Source organism: Lepisma saccharinum, chromosome 19 (assembly GCF_977018435.1).
Source record: "Lepisma saccharinum chromosome 19, izLepSacc3.1, whole genome shotgun sequence".
NCBI classification, from domain to species: Eukaryota; Metazoa; Arthropoda; class Insecta; order Zygentoma; family Lepismatidae; genus Lepisma; species Lepisma saccharinum.
Genome location: NC_139247.1, coordinates 50,729,393 through 50,754,295, shown reverse-complemented (window position 1 = coordinate 50,754,295; position 24,903 = coordinate 50,729,393). Strand labels below are relative to the sequence as shown.

Sequence of the window (24,903 nt, the reverse complement as noted above, 5' to 3'; positions counted from 1 at the left end):
CTTGGGTATTTCAAACAGGGGTTGGCTTTACCAAATGCTACATCAAAAGCCAACGCTTTACCATCATCAGTCTAGCCACCATAAGTGGACTAACCTCTAGAGGAAAGCTCCATAGAAATTTTCACCGAAAAATGCAGGCTCAACCAGGACTCGAACCCAGGTCTCTGGCATACTGTGCCATTGCTCTAACCACGAGCTACCAAGCCGACCCAGGTTCAAGTCATGGTCGAGCCTGCATTTTTTGCTGAAAATTTCTACATAGTACATCTCCTGTGTGTGCCTAATCTACAATAATCTAGAGAAAAGGTTCCTCGTTATCGTAAAGGCGGTAGAAAACTATTTTTTGGTTGCATCAAACTGGCCTTTTTTTATAGTCGGGGTTGGAGTCCATAGAAGTGCACCCCGTAAAACTGGAATTTTCCACAGCAACGGTCTTTTTTGGAAGACAGCTGGGAAGCTAAGAAAAGGGGAATCTAATATCCAGCAAAAGTATAATCAAACAAGTACATATACATACATCCAATAATATAAAAAAACTCATATGAAAACTTATTAATTAACCCTACACCTTGTAGCTGGCCAGCAATTAATTAACATAATACCAAAATACCAGTAATGATCAATCCAATCGTTACAGCATTTTGAGAGATTTACCTGGTTTAGAAAAACAAAAAGCCAAATGTGTAGTACCTGTTTTCCCCTTACATATATTTCTCTGTACATAAATAATATTAGTGTTTTGTATAGCTAAGCAACGCTTATTTTCACGATGAAAAAACATTGCTGGTTAAGACTGGACATAAACTGCTACTGGTGGTTGGCTAATTAAAAAATTACCACGTATTGAAAAAACAGCCCCCAAATGTAATGATATATACTTAACCAATGTGGTGTTGAACATATAAACAGTGAATAGTAATGTATTTTTTCCAGACAACACGTTAAGACAGTTTCTTGTTTCAAACTTTACAATTTTCTGTGTCATTAGTAAAAAATTTAAAAGCAGAATTGCAATACGTACCTTTCTTTAAGCCCCTGTCATTGACTGACAAAGGAAAATCTACGACTCCTTGAAGATCCAACTTATACTCTAATTGCAACTTAAACAACAAATGATGGTAATTTCCTATTCCACCACACAGGTGACTTTGAAGATATGCGATTTCCAGTGGACTCCATGTATTGCCCTATGAAAAATACAAACATACAATGTAAATATGTATGCAAAAAAGAAATGGTATTTATGTAATTTTTCTCTATTACAGCAAAATCTTACAATCATGATCAGAATACTGACCAGGTCAGTTCCACGTAGTCTTCCGAGATCTTGAGAAATAATGTCACTCTCATCCACAGAGATGAAAGTTCAGAGTGATAAAAGCTTTTGAAATCCTGAAAGAATCATGTCATTCGCAGTTATAAAAGCTGCACAACATTCTTCCTGGTTCTGTCAGTAACAGATTTAATAAATTTGTCTAATATAATGCATTTTTATTTGTTTACCTAAACAAGTGTCCTTGAAGAACCTGAAAGGTTAATTGACCTCCTTGATAAATGTGTTTCAAGGTGACTGCAGTGAAAGAGAACTTGCATATTTAGACATTTACTTTTTTAGAAAGTAGGGCATGGAGATTATCCATAAAAATTACAACAAATGGCAGAATATTGCACTGAATTATCAGATATTTATCGCTATATCGGATCGGTAAAATAATCGGTAATTTTACTGATAAACCAATACACCGATATACCTATATCGGCCGATACCGATAGAGTACCGATTAATCGGTCCCATCCCTACTATTAATATACTGCAATGAGCAGTTATTCTATTTTGTATCAACTTTTACACACCTAATTCGAGAAAACTAGGATAAAATTTTTTCATGAAGTTTATACTACATGACCTCTCACATAAAAATCTCATTTTTAAAATTCTGAAAACTCACTGAATAAATTATTCTTTGGATTAAGTGGTAGAAAATAAAAACATATGAGTTCTGAATCAATTCTTCCACTTCACACTCAATTTTCTTTAGGTTTTTCTGGTGGAATATTAAGCAACTGAACTTTAATTACGTTAGCAACTACCAAAATCAGAGGTAGAAAAAAAACAACTAATTCAGACGCCAGTCCCTTTTCCCCAGGAGCCAGCTCTTTTTTGGGGGGGGGCAAATATAGTCAAGAAAACCATGAATCTAAGATAAGGCAAAGCGACACATTGTGAAACATGATTTTAAAACATTTACTTTAATAATTAATTACTACAAGATTGGTTTAAAAGTAGTTAACTCTTGTGCCAGAGGCCAGAGTGGGATTCGTAAAGAAGGCCCATGAATAAGACATGAATAATATGTAATACATTTCAATTTCCAATATATATGACTGACTCTACCATATCACCACAGATTCTAAAATTTCGCAAACGACAGTGAAAAAATGTATAATGGCATGTATATTATTCTGATTGAATGATTTACATGATACAAAAAACACACGTTACAAAACACATACTGTACTCCTTATATTTTTTTAAAAGAAGGTAATGGAAATTTCAATAAGCGAACTCTAAATATTAAAAATATTCAGTGGAACCTCAATTTTACGTTTTTCACGGGACCCAGCTGAAAAAACTTAAATGTGAGAAAATGTAAAATTCAGGAAAATTTTGAAACATTTTGCTATATTGGGACTATCAAGGTTGAACATATAATGCGGGAAAATGTAAAATCGGGATTTCGAGTGTGCATTACAGTGGCGTACGCAAGGGGGGGGGGTTGCCAGGTTTAACCCCCCCCCCCTTTTGAGCTTTTGAAATCTTATGGAAAATGTTGTAGAAAAAATTAAAAATGGCTAATTTATCACAGTCAAAGATCTGCAACAGTAATAATAATAATACTAATACTAATAATAATAATTTGAATTATTATTCCAATGCAGCATGGAGAAAAACAACATTCCAAACACAATCTAAGCTGCCACAAAGTTCAATTTTGCAATTCCTTTGCAAAAAGTCGCGCAGTCTCTCGCGAGAATTGTGAAAATTCCTTGCTTCGTCGCACTGTGCCGACGTTATTGCAAACGTTCTTCCCGGTACTGATTTTGCATCCCCTTGTGAATTCTCAAGTGATGCTGAGTCTACATCCACATCATTAAATAATGTTGAAGAAGTGCTTTGTGAATCACCTAGAAGTGATAAACGTGTTGGAATGTCTATAAACTTATTTTTGAACGAAAACATAGACTCAGTGGAATTTGGCAACATGTATTCTCGCGCCTCATCATCATCCTGGGTGAGTTCCATACGTAAAGGTATTGTAAATTTCCCCGTGCATATAGCACCGTGCCATGAAGGCACATGTAGTGGTGTGCTGGGGCCCACTCATTCTCGATCTCTGCCATTTTGCAGGGATGTAATCAGCACCATGCTCCGGCAGCCTTTATCCCCCAGGGTTGCTCTCAGGTACCCATTGATATGAGGCTGGGTGCGGAGACAAGGCTGGATAAATTCCAACCCATTCCGGGAATCGAACCCGGATCTCCCACGAGGTTGTCAGACTAGACCACCGTGGACCCTTGAATGAGTTTCACATTTTGATCATTTAAATAAATTTAATATATTTGCTCGTTTTTATGGATTTTCTTCACACTTAGAATGTCTCACCTATCATATACAAATAACAGTTGACTAGACAATTATTTCGTAACAAAAAAACAAAAACAAAAGGTAATTTTTGTTCTATTGCTTTCATAAATATATTTATGAAGATCTCTACTACTTAATAATAGTAGTGATATAAGTAGCAACAGCAGCTGTATTAGTAGTATTATTAGTAGTAATTAAACTAATTAATTAATTGTAAGTATTTTTAATTATTATTATTATTAATTAAAGTATAATAAAACAATGGTAATGTGAATTTGGAGAAAGTTTTCGAAATGACCCCCCCCCCCCCCCTTTGATGAAATCCTGCGTACGCTACTGGTGCATTATTTAGCACTATTTGAAAATTCAGGCACCAGGTGAAAATTTTTAGGTGCCATCGAACCAATATCAAAATAATACCTTTCCCATTCCTTCTAAATTTAATGACAACATTTCCACAAAGGTGCTGACAGACAGGTCCCCACCCCTTTCCAATGATTATGGTAGGGTTGAGCTGATAACACTTTGAACTGACAGATACCAATAATGATGCCAATATTTTGACCAATGCCAATGCTTGAAAATATTATCATTGGGACAAACATCCACGTCTGAACCAGGATTCGAACCCGGGACCCCTGGCATTGCACTTTGCTGTGCCAACCTCTCTGCCACGGAGGTTGACTAAACCACCACAGCTATCAAGCATTAGTATAGTATTGCAATGCACAACCCTGGGAAATGATCACAGATCCATTAACTGTTACGCCATGCAGCAAAAGTAGAATCAAACTGTTGGTCAAATTTTTCAGAACATAGTATTTTAGATAATTGAATCATTTGTCCCGCACTGTGGCCGTGCAGTCATGGTTTGGGCTCTGGCTATGGGACGCGTGCAGGTTTGAGTCTCCTTGGGGAAACGTAACAACTTTTCTCCTGAGATTTCGGCCTGTGTATGAAACTGGTGAACACTCACCATCATGATTAACTTGGGGAGCTACGAATGAGTAGCGTCTGGGGGTTTGTTGTGCTGACCACACGTCACACCGTAAATGGTTGTATGATCTCCCACCTCAGAGTAGAATCAAGTGGAATTGCAGAAAGCAGTCGGTAGGTATGCCTGGGCTCCCAATGGTCTGCGGCACGGTTTATGTACTCTTCTAGTTTAATCACTTCAAGGTGTGAGACCTAGATTGTCAATTCTTAACTATGTTAACAGAACATATTAAATAGTTTTTGATTCAGTGAACTAAAACAATACAAATTGAATGTTCCAATATATTACTATCAGGGGAGAATGTATTTCATTTTTAAAATATATATATTTATAAACATAACATGAAAAAACCACCCAGGTTGGGATTTCCAAAAAAAAACAGGCAAAATCCACAGTAACTGTAAGTACAACACCTTGGCTCTTTTTAAACAATAGCTCAACATCCCTGGATTTTCTAGTTTTCATGTCAGTGGGAATACTTCTGTACAGTTTAATGCTTGTGAATGTTTCAATGCATCTTCTTTAGATGAATTCTCAGTGTAATTTCTCGAATTCATGTACAAGATTCATATATACAGTATAGGCCAAATTATTGCACCTATTGTAAAAATGAAGCACATTTCCTTGCTTTGAAAGTGTTCTAACTTAATATATTTGACGATTCTCATAACTTTTTATGGGATTAACCTGTTTGTCTGCTTCAATATAATCTTGTTTCCCACAATTCTTTCTTTTACTGTGTTCCAAGAATAGGTGGCAGCATGATTCTTTGCAAATTTGCAAAAATGGCTGGAACAATATGTACATTGCTTACCATGTCATTTATGCTATTTTTTGGTTATAACAAAGGAAATAATATTAATTCTGGTTGTTCTATGGGTGATCTTTACTTGTATCTTCGGAGCAACATGTAATTTCATAAACCACGTGGTTTGAAGTTTAGAAAAGTGTAAAAGGAGTTGTACACAAACAATGATTAAAAAGGCCTCAAAAAGAGCCAAAGGTGGTCACACGAAGTACTGACAGTACTTGCAGTGTGTATAACAAAACGTGACATCTGTCAAATTTCTCTACATAAATTGAGTTTATCTGTGATTAATTTTTTTCAACTAATGAGTCCAATAATATGGCCAATGTCTGGGTTTAAATCCACCTCATAATTCCAGAACAGGCATTGAAAACTACTACTCGCCGGAAATGATACAAGTACCTTTCTCAGGCGCTTGGCAATCGCTACCACATCATAATAACTCTTTCTCCAGAGCAACTCCTCTCCTTTTCTTCCATATCCGACTGGATCAGAAAATATCAGCCGCTCACAATATTCCCGAAACTTCATTCGATGGGTCTCCAAACTTGGCAAGAAGAGGTCGCTGCATGTCTGAGCTCGTCCCTGGTGTTCATCTAGGTAGCGAACAGCATCAGATATTGCTCTGAAATGCATAAAAATGATTATAATGACTGACCCTTCAAACCTTTTCATATTACATATTAAACAATTGAAACTAAGGCCCGAAAAATGGCAACCTGATAAATTCAGTTAACATCAAATTGAAAGTTAAAGTTACACATGAAAAACATATCAACAATCTATGAAGATCTATTTACATTAGTTTATATCAATACGAAAAACGTTATGTACAATATTTCCAATTATGTACACTTTGATGACTAATCAGAAGACATCTCTTTGGATATTATACCCTTCAAGCCATCCTGCATGTGTCCCCTGTCCACCATCTGTCTACTAGTAGACAACTATGTTGACTGCAGGTAGCAGCACGTGAATAACTGAAGTAACAATTGCTATGCTACATCACAACACCCAGGCAGCAAGTGCCCCAATGGTCTTGCTACCTTGCATTGCTCCAACGTTGAACGTTCCTAGAGGCACCCTATGATCTATATTCATCATGCGATGATATGACAAAAATAAAAAAAGACTTTGGTTCAATCAATGTGGCAGAGTGGTTAACACAGTATGCTATGATGGCAGGGGTCCTGGATTCAAACCCCAGCCTGGGCATGAGTGATTTTTGTGAATGTCTCTTCATCTATTTCTTCATATCATCACTCCCTATCGTCACAATTTGCCAAATAAAAAAATAATGGTAACTGTTCAGATTGATTTATGATTTTTTTTTCAATTCTCCTAGCAGGAAGACTAATTATCGTAGAATTTTGGCAATCACTATCACACGAAATTTGAACCTTCCTTAAAGTAATGAGCACTGTGTGGATTTCGAAAAAAGTTATTTATTTTGGAAAAAACAACTTAAAAATTACCTTAAGCAAGCATGTGCACTTCCCATGGATAATGTATTTTTCATTGACAAGCATCTGTAAGTATCGTAGACTAGTGTGAATGAATGTAGAAGTAAATCAGAACCCTAGTACAATGGATGTACGGAAATTTTAATGCTAAGAGAACCAAACCTGGCCTGCCTAACCTAACTACAAAAGCATACATTGAACAAAAATCTTAAGTAATCGCTAAAACTCCGCAGTATGTGTTAATAGAAGTAAATCGAAATCGAACCATGTTAAAATTGCATTCGTAGCATGATGAATGGCAATAAAACAAAAGCAACTTGGGTCAAAATAATAAACAAAACAAGACCAGAAAATCAATGCTAAAAAAAACAAATTGCCTTGGTGGGTAGGCCATGGGGGAGGGTAGAAATATTTACAGGATCATTGTTGGGAACCCTGATCTGTATGAAGGCCAAGATGAAGATGGAATTACAATGTCCTAGGATAGGGACAGATGAAAGACATATGTTGTTGCAGCAACAAACTTTCAGGTTTGAGAATGCCAGAGAGTTAGTGGTATCCCTAACTCTATTTACTAGCACTAAAAAGTGAAAAATTTCACATTGCTTATGGGGCCTCCCCGATGGTGCAGTGGTAGCATCATTGCCTTGTAACCACGGGGTCCCAGGTTCGATATGCGGTGGAGGCACATAGTGGTTCAGATTCCCATTTTAAACTGTAGGTACAATCAAGATTAGCCATACTGTGGATAAAGTGGACTCAAAACAGCAAAATGAATCAATCATATGGTGTATCACCAAAACTGATGTACCTACTCATCTAAGCTTTTCAGACAGAAACATTCCACAAAAAAGGCAGAATATGCAGAGCAAACTGATTGTACCTGGTCAACCTAATCTAACAACTAAAGCATTTAGAGACATTACTTGAATACCAAGAGCCCTAAACCTGACTTGCCTTACCTAACTGGGAAACCCTTTCGCACCATACACATGACCTAGATGGCAGCAGCAGCCCATAACCAAGATGACAGTAAATGAATGGCTGGTTGCAAGAGACAAAAATGGTAACGGTTCAGATTGTTTTATGATTTCTCCTAGCACAATGACTAATTATCGTAGAATTTTGGAAATCATTGTCACACGAAATTTGAACCTTCCTTAAAGTAATGAGTGCTGTTTGGACTCGAAAAAAGTTATTTATGTTGAAAAAACAACAACTTGAAAATTACCTTACACACTTCTTATGGACGAGATATTCTCCATCGACAACCGACAGTAAATATCGTAGAAGCGTGGGAAGGAATGTAGAAGTAAATCAGAACCTTAGTAGAATGTATTTAGGGACTTTATTTTAATGCTAAGGGAACCTAACCTAACCACGATAGCATATCTTGAACAAAATATTAAGTGATCGCTACAACTCCGCAGTATGTGTTAACAGACATAAATCGAAATCGAACCATGTAAAAATTGCATTCGTAGCATGATGAAATTGCAATAAAACAAAAGGAACTTGGGCCAACAAAACATTCTCAAGTAACCATGCAGTAAGTAATTGTTAAAACTTGACAAAATTGAAATTGATGCATGGAAAAATGTCTGTATATCACCATGAAATCAAAATGAAGCAATCGGAACATGGGCCAACAAGAGTTACTGCAATAGGGGAATTTTTAGACTGGATGTGCACGAAAGAGTTCTTGGTAACTATTCGATCTCGGCAGAATGGATTTCTTCATTTTAGCATTCTGAAAGTTCGTGGACGTATTTTCTACCATCGTGTAATCTATTCGACCAGGAAATCAGGTATTTTTGAAGACAAATATCTCTCCGAAGCACAATTGCCGATGCTTGTATTTGCTTCCTCTACGTGAACCGGATGTTCCGTATGTTTCATGACATAACCCCTTGTCAGTGTTTCCAACCATGCCGTTGTTTTGCAAGAAGTGAAGGTGATGTAAGTTGTTGTTTTTTTTTTAAAAAAAAAGCTGTATCGCATTGTTTTACAAACAAAATTTTAACTATGCTTGCCTAACCTAACCTAACCGGAAATTGTTTTTGGGGCTATCCGTGAATGGTTTTTTGGGCTATCTGTCAATGGTTTGTGGGACTATTCAGGTATTTTTCGGTTACGAAGGTTGGAAACACTGCATACCACACATGATCCACCACGCTAATCAAGCTGCGCCCACCATATTGTGTATTACGCAAGCGAAAAAAGGAAGAACAATAATCACTCTCAAGATGATAAATTCAAATTATTTTCATGAAAAAAGCAAAATTACACCTTAAAGAATCTTTCGCAATGCAGAATAGGTATGAATGTGAAAAATGACTAAATAAACAAGTGAGAGGTGTTCTGCTGAGATCGAATAGGTAATGAGTTCCTTTCCATCGTTTCATTGATTGGCTTAATTTACTTTACTCTTCTGTCCCCTTTTGGCTTATCGTGAAGATTAGGATGAATTCTGATAACATGAAAAGACAATCACTAACCTAGCCTACATGGATGACACAACATGAGCACCATGGACGATTATACTGGCCATGAGTCCAGGTTTGTAAAATGCAGCCCTGGGTGTACTAGAGGAAGTTGATATTTGTCTCGCCTTAGAAAATGCCACTCCTCGCACCCCATTTTGTTTCACAAAGCAAACTCAGCTGGTATGTTTTCCGGGCATTTTACACACTATGTAATAACATACTTTAGATGGTTTATCAGTAAATGTCTGTCATATCGGAGACACATTTCTTCATTTTTACAGAAAAAACTACTTACGGAAATGAGTTTCTGTAGTATTTTGAAAGTTCGTGGAGGTATTTTCTCACCGTAGAATGCTGCCCAACAAGAAATAAGCACTTTTGATACAATAAACTTGCATTTTGTGCAAAGCGACATTATGCTCTTGTTTCCATTCTGCGAGGGTCGAAACACTCGCAGTGTTTCCAAACGTGTCTTCTTTTTACCAGATTTTTTTAACTATGCTTACCTAACCTAACCTTGCCGGAAATGGTTCGTGAGGCTATTGTGAATGGTTTTTGGGGCTATCGTGAATGGTTTTTGGGGTTATCGTGAATGGTTTTTGGGGCTATGAGGGAATGGTTTTTGGGGCTATCCGTCAATGGTTTGTGATGACATAATGAACACGAAAGTAGGTATATTTCGGTTAAGAAGGTTGAAACACTGCATACCCACTCCAAATCGACAAAACACAAGCACGACGCGCGATGATCCACAGCTATGCGCGCCATATTGTATGTTCGGAAGAAAGGACCCAAAAGAATTACTCGTAATGTGAAAAATCGAAGTTATTTTCGTGTAAAAGGCATAATGGCACCTTCAACTATGTTCCGCAATACACAATTGGTAAGTACGAACCATTTAAAACTGAAAATATCCGATAGACATGTGTCTCCGATATAACAGACATTTAACGGGTTATCCAACAACACTCTTCATTAATTGGTCTCGTTGAAAAGTGGAAATAAACTACATTGTCCGTCTTTTGGATACCAACCCATACCATGAACATTTATTCTTTCAGTACATATAATTTAATATAGGATATATTGAGTTCAATCGACGATTTTAATTGTTTCAGTTTCAAAATATAAAAAAAAAACAATACAAAAAGCCCCAAATGGAAATACATATGCTTTCATTCTTCAACCTGATCAGTCAGAATTGCGCGTTTTCATACCTGTAGAGACGTCGTGTGAGTTCCACAGTTTCATTTCTGACGTCCGAAATTGGGGTGTACAATTTCTTCATGTTGTCAGCTCATCTTATACTTGATGTTCTTGATTCACTATTGACATTTCCCAAAGAAATGTTGCAATAAAATTTTCTTCTCATTGTATAATTCCTTCTTGCTCTTCATGTTTTAACATTTCAACGGTAGATGGTGGTACAATCACGTTTGGATGGTTAAATGTACAGCAGAAATATCAACCTTCGGAATCTTCGAATAAATTAATCGCTCTCAAACTTATCTAATCTGAAGCTGAAAATATGTAGAATAATTTATCGACTCTTTTATTGTTAAAAATATTGTCCAGTCAGTTTATCTGCCTATCGAATTTCATAGAATCAAATCAAATATATATTCTACGTTATCGACACAGACTCAATACGTGTAATTTTATGCTCGATTCAGCAATTTATTTGTGAGCAACTTGCACTATGAGCGCTATCATGGCGCTATTCACCGGATGTTTACATTTCTGTGCTTCCTTGGCGGTGGCGGGGACTGCACTTCCGGTTTTGTAACATTGAATTCAATGGTGTAAAGGCAGTGTCTTCGGAAGAGGCGACAATAGACCGTGTTAAAAATGTAAACATCAACATTGGTGAGGTCTTGCCCGGTCCCCCAGGAACTTCCGGTTTAGTCGAGTCCCCGTTGTTGCCAGTGCAGATCACCTGCATACGAAGTAAGAAATGGGCGCTTGTTCTCATCAATTGTGCGACGATAGTCAAGAAAGGTATTTGTTAAAGTTCTACTATGAAGGAGTGGACGTCTAGAATCCGTCGGATGATCAACTGCAGAGCAGATTATTAAAATATGACGTGTCTTTGTGGCCGCCATTTGTATAGCATACTACAAACAAGTATCTCATGTAGACGCACGACGAACTCAAAACGTACGAAAGTTTAGATATATTCAATTATTTTGTAAATGAAAAAGTGAGGGAAAGATAATTCTATAAAACTAGTGATATTATTATATTATAAAGTATGCTTAAGTGAATCTTTGCCAACAAATCTGCAGAAGTAATGACACATAACAAATGCTAGTAAATATATGTGCTTTCAACGTCGCCTTTCCGCCTGAGAAATTTAGGGAGAACCTATGATATGGCATGCCACTTTAACTTGCACGAATTTACTTCAAACAACAAGGGAGTTTCCAGACTGAAGCGACAAGCGATATCGGTATTTCGCACAGAAGCATTCGATCTAAAGCAAACCAGTCACGCTTGCGCAAATAACAGGCCGGTGCAACACAATGCACGGCATTGATAAAACAGCCCATTCCGAGCGACAAGCGCCACCTGCAATTTGTCGTGTCTCTTTAATTCGGAAGGTGTTGCTTATTTTTGAATGTTGGATTCCAAGAGACACGTATCGCTGCAGTCTGAAAGCTTACTTTCGAACCAATTCGCCACGAGAAAATGCACGTGTCGCTTGGACTGGACTGTTGCTTTCTCTACCACGCATCGTGTCGCCTCGGTCTGTTGTAGTAGTATGCAAGGTGGGTTGTTTTCTTTAGAGTAAAGGGGCTTTGCTTGTCGCTTCGGTGTGCAATCTCCGTACCAATTACAAATGAATCCTCAGTGATCAATGAAATTTTTCGAACCGAAGCGACACAACAAGCTGCACGTGTCGCTCAGATTTTCAATGGCGTGTATTGTGCCGCCTGAGACTTGATTTCCCATGAGCGGTAAATGCTTATTTATAGACTAAATGGGCCCGTGTCGCTTGTCACTTCGGTACGAACCACTGCTGTCTCGTGTCGCTTCGGTTTGAAACCTCACTAAGATGCGTGTATTTCACCACAACACAATAAGCAGATAAACGATCAACATGTTTGTAACAAAATGCAAGTCGTACAAATCCTTTCCGGGTAACCAATCCTTTCTTCATTCTGCTTGTATCAACAGGTTTCGTTTTTCTACGTCCTTCGGAAACCTATGAAGTGATACTTGACTAAATAAATATGTTCCCGATCGAACTGTGCAAGCATATGCTACACAACCGAAACATATTTCCTTGTAAAAGAATCTCCACTTTGCCGTTTCATATTAACGTCCATAACACTGTAAGCGTAACCGGATGTTCGAGGGGAACCAGACGAGTGCGCATGCTCCGCGGTAGCTCCGCCTTTAACAACGACTATATTTGTGTGGCTTTTGGTTTTTAATGGAATTTCCACTTTGACATGAAAAACATTTTAAATCCATTCATTTTACAGATAATGACACAAACATGAGATGTGCAAAATATCTCGGCGATATTTGTTTTGGTTCTCGAGAAACACGCCTTCAAACACCGCTGAAATTCATCTCCTACGTCACGGATTTGAAAATGTCCTCTCCACAGACACGAGGTCCTCTGACGTCATCACTTGAAATGCGCGCAGGCAGGGCTTCTGCTCGTCGCGTCAACTTAGCATGAGCCGTGGAAGCGTCAGCAAAGTCACTTGTTACTGTGTAAAACAAGTATCATGCAAGTATCTTGTAACTTCCAGTGCAACAATCTGTGCTCCATTTCTTGGAGATGAATTATGCCCTAGCAGTATTTATATTTACTATAGTTCAGCCACCAGTGGCGTGCGGTGCTAAGTCAGCCAGGGGAACAGGTGACCTGCACTTGCCCCCTCCCCTCCCCTCCCATACCCGTAATTTTACCAAGTAAAATTCAACCCTTATTGAAATGAACTAAATAAAGGGTCCCCCCCAAGGCCAATGGCGCATCCCCTCCAAATCATATAATTTGTGCCCTTAAACCATATCGTAATACCCACAACATATTTAATTACAACAGCGTGTCTACTGAAAGTAACTTCTTCCTTAGCTTTACTGAACACTATACTTGATCTGCCCCTCCTTCCTAAACAGGGTTGCCCATCACTCAAGACCACCCCTAAAATCGTTCATCAGAATCGAGAATATATCTTGTCTTGTAATGCAGCTATAGTATATAAACTTCACATTCACCTCATTAAAGCACCTAACATGCATCCTAGTAACATATCATTGCGATCGAAGCGAGCAAGAAAATCTTTAAACCCATTCCTTTGCAGGCTTTCAAGAATATTAATGTAATGGGATGTCAATACTTTCTTAAGATCCCGAGATATTTAATTTTTTCCAGCTTCTCCTTTGGCACGTTCGGGGTCGAAAACGTGTGGATATCATATTGCTAAATGGAGTCTCCAAAATTTAATTTTCGAACTCTCTCTCCACTACGAAAATCTCTCGACAATCTGAGATTTCACCAAAATTTCCATGCCAATTTTAGTCTTACTGTTGATATTGAAGAGTGGATTATGCCTCCTCCAAAAAATTAATTCTCAGTCTCCACACCAGAATTTCCGCAATAGTAATACACAAGAATTGTATAATTGCCCTCAATTTAAGGCTCAATCCCCTCTAACTAAAATACCCGCAATAATCTTAGACCTAGAGTTGGATACTGTTCCCCCCAAAGTTTAATTCACAATCCCCCCAGAACCCCCGTGTCAATTAAGGCCTAATATGTAAGAGTTGGATATTTCTCTCCCCCCCTTTCGATAATACCCTTAAACACTTTCTTTTCTTCATCTAATGGATTAAATTTGGTGCATTTAAGGTGTAAAATTTTTACATATATTTTGGAAAACGATATAAATGTTGAATTTTATAATATTTGAAGGGAACCCCCCCCCCAAATCTCGATAGCGCAACCTGCGCCATAATCCCCCCTGTTGGCACCCCTCCTGACCAAATAAACATACGATACATATGTTACAAATTGTCAGAAGTACCATACATGAAGCACGTTAAAATTTGGAGAGTAACAATGTTAAAGCAAATATGATACTATAATGTAAAAATAACATTAAAAACAAAATTGTTGATACACAACAAAGAAAATAATAATAAAAGCAATTTATGAGTGATCAGAGAGAAAAAAATGTTTTGTCGAAACCTGTTTCATCTCTCTATTTGTAGATTAAGTTGACTTTTTTGTAGAGTTGAGCATTATTGTCATTCAAACGTCCTCAATGCAATAATGGCATTCAGATGGCCGAGTTTTTTCATGACGTTCGCTAGATTTGTAGAAATTGTGACAAAACCCGAACTGTTCCAAACTCCCTTCTCGGGAACAAACAAGGACAACACATTTTTAAAAATGCCTTGTGTACGATTTCGTTTTTGTTTTTAATTCGGTTAGGGTAGGTGTTGGTTTGCTGTCTTTTCTGTAAAGTTCAATTAACTAAAAGCTTTCGTCTTCAGCCGGTCGATCATACAACATTCGCAACCCTACGCTCGCAACATTAGCTCTCTTGTCCTGCCGCTGCGTGCGCCTGGTCTTGGGGCTGTTGGAACAGGTGGATGCGAGCTGTTCCCTCGCAAGCTATTTCGCAGCATTTAGCCAAGGCATTTAGCAGACGATTAACTGTAGAAGATTTTTCCAGTTCGTTATGAATGACAGACGCAATTTTGCAATGAGATCAGGAAACTATAGACTTACTACACTCAAAACTATCACTACGACGCAATTAATCTTTAGCACATAGCAAAAACTCGAAGGAAAACTAATTCGCTATCTCTCGTAGGGAACAGCTAGAGAGTTCAGCTTCCCTGGTGGGAAGTGGGACCATCAGGATCGTTTACCTTCGCGCGTGGTCGGAAATACTCGCCGTCAGGCACTAGAGGGTGGAACTACGAGGGTAGGTGAAGTAAACAAACGTCCAGTCAGGGTGAAAGTTTTCTTCGGCGTGTTGATTTTGGGAGAAAGAAGTGTTCTTATTATGTTAATATAGATAATAAAAATAGCTTCAATGGGCGATAAGTAGGAGGGAACAGCCTGTTCCCTCTGTTCCATGGAGGGACCGCCACTGTCAGGCACTCTGTAGAGGGTTTTCCCATTAGGGTGACAAAGCAAAGCTTGTAACAGTCAATGGCTGAACACGTGAACAGCCTTGTTCATTACTAATACATAGGTTGGTTCTGACTGGCAAGAACTTAATGTTATAGGAATGCCTTTTCTGGAATTACAATTATTTTCGTCATAATATTTTCTTCGCAAATTTTAAGATAATACGTTTAGAACACTGGTTTGCACGTCAATTTCTCCAATATAAGAGGTGATACGGTATAAAAAGGTACGGGGAGTTTTTAAATTCCCTGCAGTAAATGACAGTTTTCTTTAGTTAATATATATATATTGCAAATTTTTGTATTTAGCCTACTTTTACGTCGCTTTTCCGTCACTTTGTTCAACCGCAACGATGAGAACGCATGGTTAACTTATTACGTATGTTCTCTAACATCACATTTCTTCCCACCTTTGGCTAATCGCTACAAGCCGTATTCGAAGTTGGGGTGCAGGAGGACATCCCCCCCCCCACACACACACTACCACCACCACCAACAAGCACAATTGTAAGTATCACTCAACCTGCCACGATACGGGACGAACTTTTTCTTCTGTCCCACCTCATTTCGAAAACATTCACTTATCCCATCTCCTTTTATGAGACCGATGGAAAATGTCTCGTCTCGTGAGCAACACTAACATTAACAATAGAATCATCCCCCTAGCTGTCCCCAAAGTCTCGAGCAAACATCCTCCCATGTAACAATTTCCAGTTCAATGAAATGTCATTCACAAGGAAACAGTCATGCCCAGGTCGAGAGTCAAACCTGGAACATGCGACTTCCTCAGATAAATCATGAATTTTGTGTATAATAATTACAACGCCAGTTCATTCCCGGTAATTCTGGATCTGCAGTTTGGTTTGCATATATAAGCAGGATAATATTCAGTTTTCGAAGGCTCGTACCGTCGAAACGAGGAGTAATATATATATGTTAAGAAAGTTTTTTTTGTATTTATAATGATAAGCCTTTGCATACGTTGTGGGAATATAATCAAAATGTCCATCAGCTATTCATTGATTTAAAAAAAGCATATGATTCGGTCAAAAGAGATAAATTATATAATATATTAGTAGAGTTTGGAATACCTAAGAAGCTTGTTAGTATGATAAAAATATGCACCAGTGAAACAGAAAGTAAAATTCGTGTGGGTATTAATATGTCTGACAAATTTACAATTCATGATGGGTTAAAACAAGGAGATGCATTATCTCCATTGCTCTTTAATTTTGCCTTAGAATATGCTGTAATGAAGGTAAAAGAAACTAAAGAAGGACTAAAATTAAATGGCGTGACTCAGTTGCTAGCTTATGCAGATGATGTAGACTTACTGGGGGATGATGTGAATGCAATTAAGAATAATGCTAAAATATTTTTCAAAACTGCTAAAGAGATAGGTTTGGAAGTTAACAAAGAGAAAACTAAATATATGCTTACAGGCCGAAACCAAGTGTTAGGTAATAATCAAAATCTAATTATTGATAACAACTCATTTGAACCAGTTTCCAAATTCAAATACTTAGGAGTAATATTAACAAATGAAAATTATATTAAATAGGAAATAAAAAGTAGGCTTAATTCAGGAAATGCATGTTACTTCTCTCTTCATAAACTTTTGTCTTCTCGTTTAATATCTAAGAAACTAAAAGTTAAAATAATTTTGCCTGTAGTATTATATGGATGTGAAACTTGGTCCCTTACATTAAAAGAGGAACATAAATTGAGAGTATTTGAAAATAAGATCCTTAGGAAAATCTTTGGACCTAAAAGGGATGAGGAGACAGGTGAGTGGAGAAGGTTACATAATTTAGAACTACATAATTTGTATTCATGTCCAGATATTATTAGAATAATTAAATCAAGAAGACTTAGGTGGGCAGGCCATGTGGCACGAATGGGAGAGGAAAGAGGAGTTTACAGGATTCTTGTTGGGAAACCTGATGGTAAGAGACCTATAGGAAGGCCAAGACGAAGATGGAGGGACAACGTTGAGATGGACCTAAGGGAAATCGGTAGGGATGGAAAAGAGTATATAGAACTTGCTCAAGATAGGGAAAGATGGAAGGTCTGTGTTGCTGCAGCCATGAACCTTCGGGTTTAAGAAGGCTAGGGAGTTAGTTAGTTTGTTACGTTGTTAATTCTATATATTTTTTCGAGACTTGAGACGAGAACGAGAATGTCCCTCCCAAACCGAGACGGATATTTATAAATCGAGACGAGACTGTCAATGAGACATTTACAAATAAACACGAGACAGACATTTACAACTCTCAGCGAGAACGAGACCAAGGCTGCCATGTCTCGTCTCGATAGGATCCTTAGTGGTGAAGTTGTGAACCAACCAATTAATGCGTTCGGGGTAACGAGATGAGGTGGCTTTTTTCGCAGTACAAAATTCAAACTATATCGTACCATTTAAGTATGGGATATTGTTATACACATGGGCGTATATATAGTTCACGGGGGAGGGGGCGGATGGATCAACTTTTGGTATGATTAGCGTTGCTTTATTTCGTAAGTGAAAATCCAGGACACTGCTGGCCGGAAGCTTGTTGGGGAGCAGGGGGGGCTCGACCCGACAAAGTTGTATGTATGTAGTCACGAAGTCACGCTAATATTGATACCTTTCTGTTCATCTTGTGTCACTGCTTTTTTAAAAACCAAATAACTTTAAGATGACTCGAGGGGAAAAAAAATAACTGATTTGACAGTCTCAATGCAGTTCCTTATCGCAGAAATTCCGAAACTATCAGAAAATTGCAGACATTTCGTCTGCAGTCCCATCTGGTGTGTGGAATTACGTAATTTCCGTCCCATCCGTATCCCGTCCTACGGCTCTAATTTAAGAAAATAAAATAAGTCCGAAGAAATTTTTATGAACAAGCGGATAGAATAGGTCACTGGTAATTTTACTGAACCAAAGGGGTGGTACCGTTGAACCCTCCCTTAAATACGCCCTTGGTTATACACATTATTTCCTTGTAATAATTATACATAAACTAAATATTAATATGTACTGTGCAACTGATGTAATCTTCTCAGTGTATTTTCTCTTAAGAAGAAGAATCTGAAAAATCTTATTTTGCACTACATAGGTTACGGTAAATTTCGATAAATATAAGTTTAAAATGTATATATTTTTGAAAGTTTGGTCAGCAACCAATTTTACAAGCAATATTTTTTAGCATGACCTGAGAACACGCACGCAGCAGAACCCTTTCATTTATCTTGCACGTGAGCAGCAGGGATATTCATGGATGAATGATCATTACAAAGCATAGCTTTCCTTTCCACTATCGCTCCTTCTTCCATTATTTAAATCTGTACAGATTTGTAAAACTGCTGCATGTGTTCGCTCACCGTGGGCTACCCACAGTAAACTGGACGCTCGAAGCAGACGACAAACGAGCTCTCTGTAAGTAGTGACGTATTAACATGGCGGAGGCGTGTTTTCAGCGCAACGCTAGCCTCGCAACTTTGGAAGTCTCGTTTCTGCCTTAAACTGGACGCAGAGAAACGCGAGAACTTGCAGGGTCCATTTTTCCAGTGTGTAGTTTTTAAAATTGTTGTAAATAAAATTGAGTTGAAATGTTCATTGTTCTCAGGTATCTATGCATCGTTTTCAGACAGACCCGATATTGAAAGATCAGTGGATTTAGGCAGTAAAGTGAAAATATTGGACACAAATACGAGGCAGTAGGGTCTGGACTCGGCACTCCATCAAATCAAATGAAAATATTTTACGTCTTTCGAAAATTATAATTCTGTAACGCACATTTGTTGATTATATTTAAAAGTTGGAACTATTTATAATATTATAACGCATTTTCCTTTTGGTTGTTGATAAGTAAGCACTCTCTCAGTCGACCCCCTCCTCCCCCTCTAGAAATTGGCATCATTCATTTCAAGTTGCAAAGAAGCAGAAAGTTTCTTATTCGTATTGTTAATAACTGAAATAAAGTTAACTTGGTTAGTATTCGAACAGAGAAATCAATGTAAAATATGCATTAGATCGAAAAAATGCAGGAACCATGATATTTTTCATATTCTACCATCTGATTCAAAGAATAAATGGTTCCACAGTTTTCAGAATTCGAAATATTATAATTTTAGATGAAGGCAAACAATATAAACTTTGTGAGTATTTTTTCTAACTTCTAGAGTCCTTTCTTGAACCACACTTTCAAAAGTTAATAACAAAATACAAATGATACAACAACTGTTTAATTCAGTATACTAACTATGAAATCAGTGGCGTATACTGAGTTCAAGATCTGGGCTATCTCACTAAGTCACGTGGTCCTAGGCTATGAATAGAAATAAATTTACCAACTTATAAGAAATCAGGTTGCCAACTCATAGGAAATCAGGTTGCCACATCATAGGAAGTCAGGTTGCCAACTCATAGGCAATCAGGTTGCCAACTCATAGGAAATCAGGTTGCCAACTCATAAGAAATCAGGTTGCCAACTCATAAGAAATCACGTTGCTAACTCATAAGAAATCAGGTTGCCAACTCATAGGAAATCAAGTTGAAAACTCATAGGAAAACAGGTTGCCAACTCATAGGAAATCACGTTGCCAACTCATAAGAAATCACGTTGCCAACTCATAAGAAATCACGTTGCCAATTCATAAGTAATCACGTTGCCAACTCCAGAATCAGCACGCTGATATGAATTTCTGGTCGATTTTTTTTATTTTATTCTCTAGACTTGAGGCTTCGCAGGTAGCCTAGCTAGCCTAGAATATACGCTCCTGTATGAAATGTAAAGGTATTAATGGAAAATAGTTCTGCTGGATATTCACTCGCCTTGTGGATCGAATAGCATGATAATAATAAACAACAACAATAATAATTAAATTCGAATAAAATGTATTTAATTAGGTATTATTAGTGTATAACAATATTTTTAATCGTAGTTATTATTATAATTTATTATTATGTATTTTACTGTTGAGATCGAAGTATTTCAATGTTTATAATTAATGTAAGTTGCATTTCAACCTGGAGAAGTTTTTTCAAAAGCGAAACTGATGGTAGAGGATCAACCATGGATCAACATTGCCTTGGAAAATATTAAGTTAGTATTGTCCCTTATATCTGCATCCAAACGATCCAGGAAATTGCCAATCTTTTCTAGGTACCTTTGTTTCTCTACATCACTCAAAAAAGAATTCAATTTTACATTGAAAAATTCGCCAAACCGGAAGTTCTTTCCCCGCCATCAATGTTAGAATTGTCTGATCGATCATTTTTTGTTTACTCAGGAATATCCCCCATATCAAGGTAACTTAATATACTATAAGGTAGCGCCATCCGAAAATTGCCGATCATGCACGAACGCGTGACGTCATGTGGGAGGATCGGTTATGCTCGGTGCCCCTTCGGTTATGTTCGTTCGGGGCTGGGCAGAAGCAAACGGCCGCTATCATTTCTATGCGAGTTTCAGAGAGGGAAAGTGTTTCATTACTTTCAGGGGTAAATATTAATTATCATACCTCGGGATGGTATTGAGGTATTTCTTTAATGATTAATAACATAATTAAAACATGCTACTTTTAAAAGAGGGGGAAATTGCACATGCAAAAGTATTGTAAAAATTCATTTTTCTGAAACATGATCGATATATTACAAAGAAGGTTGTCCGTGTTCTAATTAGAATTTCAGAATTCATCATTTCATAAATCGTATTATGATTTTAATAAGAAACGTTGCATGCTAAAGAAGAATTGCATAGTGAAAGAGTTACAAAGAAAGAATTGATAGACAGATTTGGTTTATTTTTGCTTTTATGTCTTTTTTTAAATATGAAAGGAAAACCCATAAGAGGTATTCCCCCCCACCTTCGATCTCTTTCTTTGTTTCCACAAGCCGGCTTCCTTGGCGTAGTGGTTAACACATCGCACTTCAACGCCAGAGATTTGGGTTCGAATCCTGGCTTGGGCATGGATGTTTGTGAGTGTTCATTCATCATTTCATCACTCATCCCTATCTTCGCAAATTAGCCAAAAGTGGCACAAGAAGCTAAGTAAAATGAAGCAAATCAATCAATCAATATTTGTTTTCACATATACTATCACATTTACTAAATTCTCAATTTTCCCATTAAGGACAAATCAATATCTTGCCCGATTGGATTCGAATCCGGGACCCTGGCGTCGAAGCGCGATGTGCTAAGCACTACGCCAAGGAGATCGACAGAGTCCTCCGAGGTACTACGGGCTCATAGAACGTCACAGGAGTACTATCGGATTATAAATTATGGATATTAGAGTTTGGATAATAAATAAATAAATTATATAATATATAATCTATAAATAAAAAACACCCGTTCTTTATTTATAGAATCTCAAAGAGAGCGATAGTTTGCCAAACTAAAAAATAATCCTATCTTGTTCTCACGATAATAAAAATAGAAGGCATAATAAAAAAAATTGGTAACTATAGATTGACACAGAATTGAATAAGCTGAATTTTGATGTAACTCGTTTTTATGTGGTTCTACTGATTAACTTTTAATTGGAGTCCAAACTTGAAATATCCGTAATTTCTAATCCGATAGTAGTCCGGTATAATCTATTTACAACATTTAACACAACTCAGTACAAATGCCTAATATTTAGTTTTCTGACTAAATATTTCCTTCTTATTCATTCAGAACGTTGCAATCATTTCCAGGAACATTTCAAATTTTACATAACATCAGAAAGTATTAAAATTATACTGATATACTTAAAATCCAATCTTTACCATTCACCATAATGTAACTTTATTTTTGAAGTTATCAAATGAAAGAAGCAATATACAATCTAGATAAAATTTTACTCTGCATTTGATACGTACTCTAAATTCGAAAGAATTTCCAACCTTCTTCATATATTTATTTACTCCTACAATAATTTTCGTACGGATCAAAGTTCCACAAGCAAAAATTTTTTGAAAAGTTTTATGTGGAGGAAGAATGATGAAATAGTGTGTAAGATAGTAGTTTCAGACTTTGAAAACGCAATTCCAGTTTGTAATTTGCAGATATTTTTAATTTCTCTGGTTCAAATTTGGCTGCAAGTTATCGTTGTCATAGTTCTAAAAAGTATTTTTTCGTATTAAGAACTTTACATACAAACGCGTGCAGAAGACGAGCCAAAGTGTACAAGTACTAATTTAACTAAGTTAACCTACTCGAAATACTTGATGAGTACTAGGAACATCAAACTTGAATGTCTTAACCTACTAATTCAAGCCTATAGAAATAGATTTTTGATCACACGGTAAATGAAACGCTTTGAGAATATCGATGAAAATATCTTAGTTTAATTAAACAATAAAGGAGAAAAATTACATGAACTTCACAATGATTGACCGTGCAATTGTACGAATCATTATTCGTTAAAGAACTTTGTCCGCAGATTTTCTATTTCCATTTCCATGTGTCTGAGTTGTATAACCGGAAAATATACTCCAAGGCTGATATGCGACACACATTTATACATTAACGAAGTAACTTGCATTACACTAATCTTAGATCTTGCTCTTTTTGACAGAAATGTACTACAAGAAATAATGTAACATCCATTGGTTTATATTGAGTACAAGGGTACAAAATTATTCACAATATATTTGTGAAATACCAAAATTGAACAAAGTTGCAAACATTTTAATGATGGGTGTAATATTCACTTATGCAATATTTACCATCGTGCATACAACGCTATGTAACTCGAATTGAAGATGTACTAAGTGAAGTTCATTTCGAATAGCGTGAAAGTTAGTACACGATCTTCGAAATGCCCATTTCCGACAACGTTTTTCACAATAATATGAACATAGAAATCACAATCAACATCGGTCTGTGTTAAATGAAATTGTTAATAATTATAAATCCGACTTACATAAAATGTACTTAACAAATCAGTTAGGCTCACTACGTACTTCGCACTAGTTGAACACAGTTTCAAAATATTGATGACAACTCTTGTAGTACTGTCGGTTAGGTTACGTTCTAGATTTTGAACTTTTTTATTTGGTTAAAGCGGTTGAAAGAAGTTGTTTGTAATCTTTAATTTATTTGCTTCATTATGCAGATGTGTATTTCTCCTTTGTAATAGATCGAATATGTTTTCCAACAACGAAACATTGCTTGCAGTTTGTGTATATACCAACGTCTATGTATTTTTCACTTTTTTGGCAGCATAGTCTTTAGCCTGTTTAGGGCACGTTTCCTTATTGAGTGTCTTTCGTAGCGTACAGATCTGCAAACCTTATCAGCACGTCCTACAAGCGAAGCATATTGTGAAGATAAGTGTTTAGGAGAACTACACCATTTCCTCAATTATTTGGTACTAAAGTAATTGGATGTAATTTTAGCGATGGCACTGCAGTTGGTTTCAGCACGTTCTTTGGTGGAAAATACAGAAATTCTGCTTTTAGATCTCGCACATAGTCTTCTTCACAATAATTGGCACTGCACACTTGCATTTTTTACATTTCGTCTACAAGCATGAATCCATTGTTTACTTACGCAATTATCGACTGGAAATCTATGATATTTTATGTCATTTCCTTTAGTTTTCTGGTTATAGTTTTCATAGCTTGCTACAGCACAATTAGACATGATTGCAGTCTACAAATACAAAAATACAATAAAAATAAATCGAACGTTACAAAATCAACAACCTGCTTGCACCAAACTTACTGCACATAGCAACGAGCACCGTCAAACCCGATCCTCCCAGATGACGTAATGCATACGTACTTCACATAGCAACGAGCACCCCCTGCCCCCATATAAAATCTCGCAACTAAATCGAGAACAGCAATTCAAGAGAGTTTTTGCTTACCTTGTCACATACTATTAATTTTGATCACATATTATAAAAAGTTGAATCTGGTCTGTTCAACGGTTGCCATGTTTCTCAGCTCAAATCTTCACTCAATTCTTTTTAAAATAGGGTTTCGCAATGAACTTTGATATTTATATGAAATGGCTAATAGAATCCTTGTCTTGCATGATTTTACATGCATTTTTCTATTCTGTAATTTGGGTATCAGATCAGCTTGATGAAGTTAGCGTACTTGCTCCCTGAGTGATGTGCTTCTGGATACTCAACACTCCTAGGGGTACAAATCGTATATGGGAAAATATCCATATCTGAAATTTTTCTTTAAAAAAAAAATTGCGAAGGTTCCTAATTTTCCGACGGAATAAGTCACATATGATGCCAAAACCACAGCTAAAATCAACAGATGAATAATTTATTCACCGAATATATGCAGTTATCATTTCCTACATCTCGCTGCAAAGGTGGACGAATAACGCAATCTCATTTGCATAGAA

General features: G+C 37.0%; 1 protein-coding gene across 1 annotated transcript in view; it reads right to left on the bottom strand.

Annotated features, from left to right (window-relative positions):
• Positions 1-10,840, bottom strand: part of Smg5 (Smg5 nonsense mediated mRNA decay factor) — a 98,825-nt gene extending 87,985 nt beyond the window's left edge. Inside the window, exons 1-3 of the mRNA XM_083140852.1 lie at positions 10,621-10,840; positions 5,854-6,076; positions 1,022-1,187 (exon numbers count right to left, since the gene is read on the bottom strand). Coding sequence (XP_082996978.1) covers positions 1,022-1,187; positions 5,854-6,076; positions 10,621-10,691 — 460 coding nt within the window. The 5' untranslated portion in view covers positions 10,692-10,840. The remainder of the gene's footprint in view (positions 1-1,021; positions 1,188-5,853; positions 6,077-10,620) is intronic.
• Positions 10,841-24,903: the final 14,063 nt, after the last annotated feature.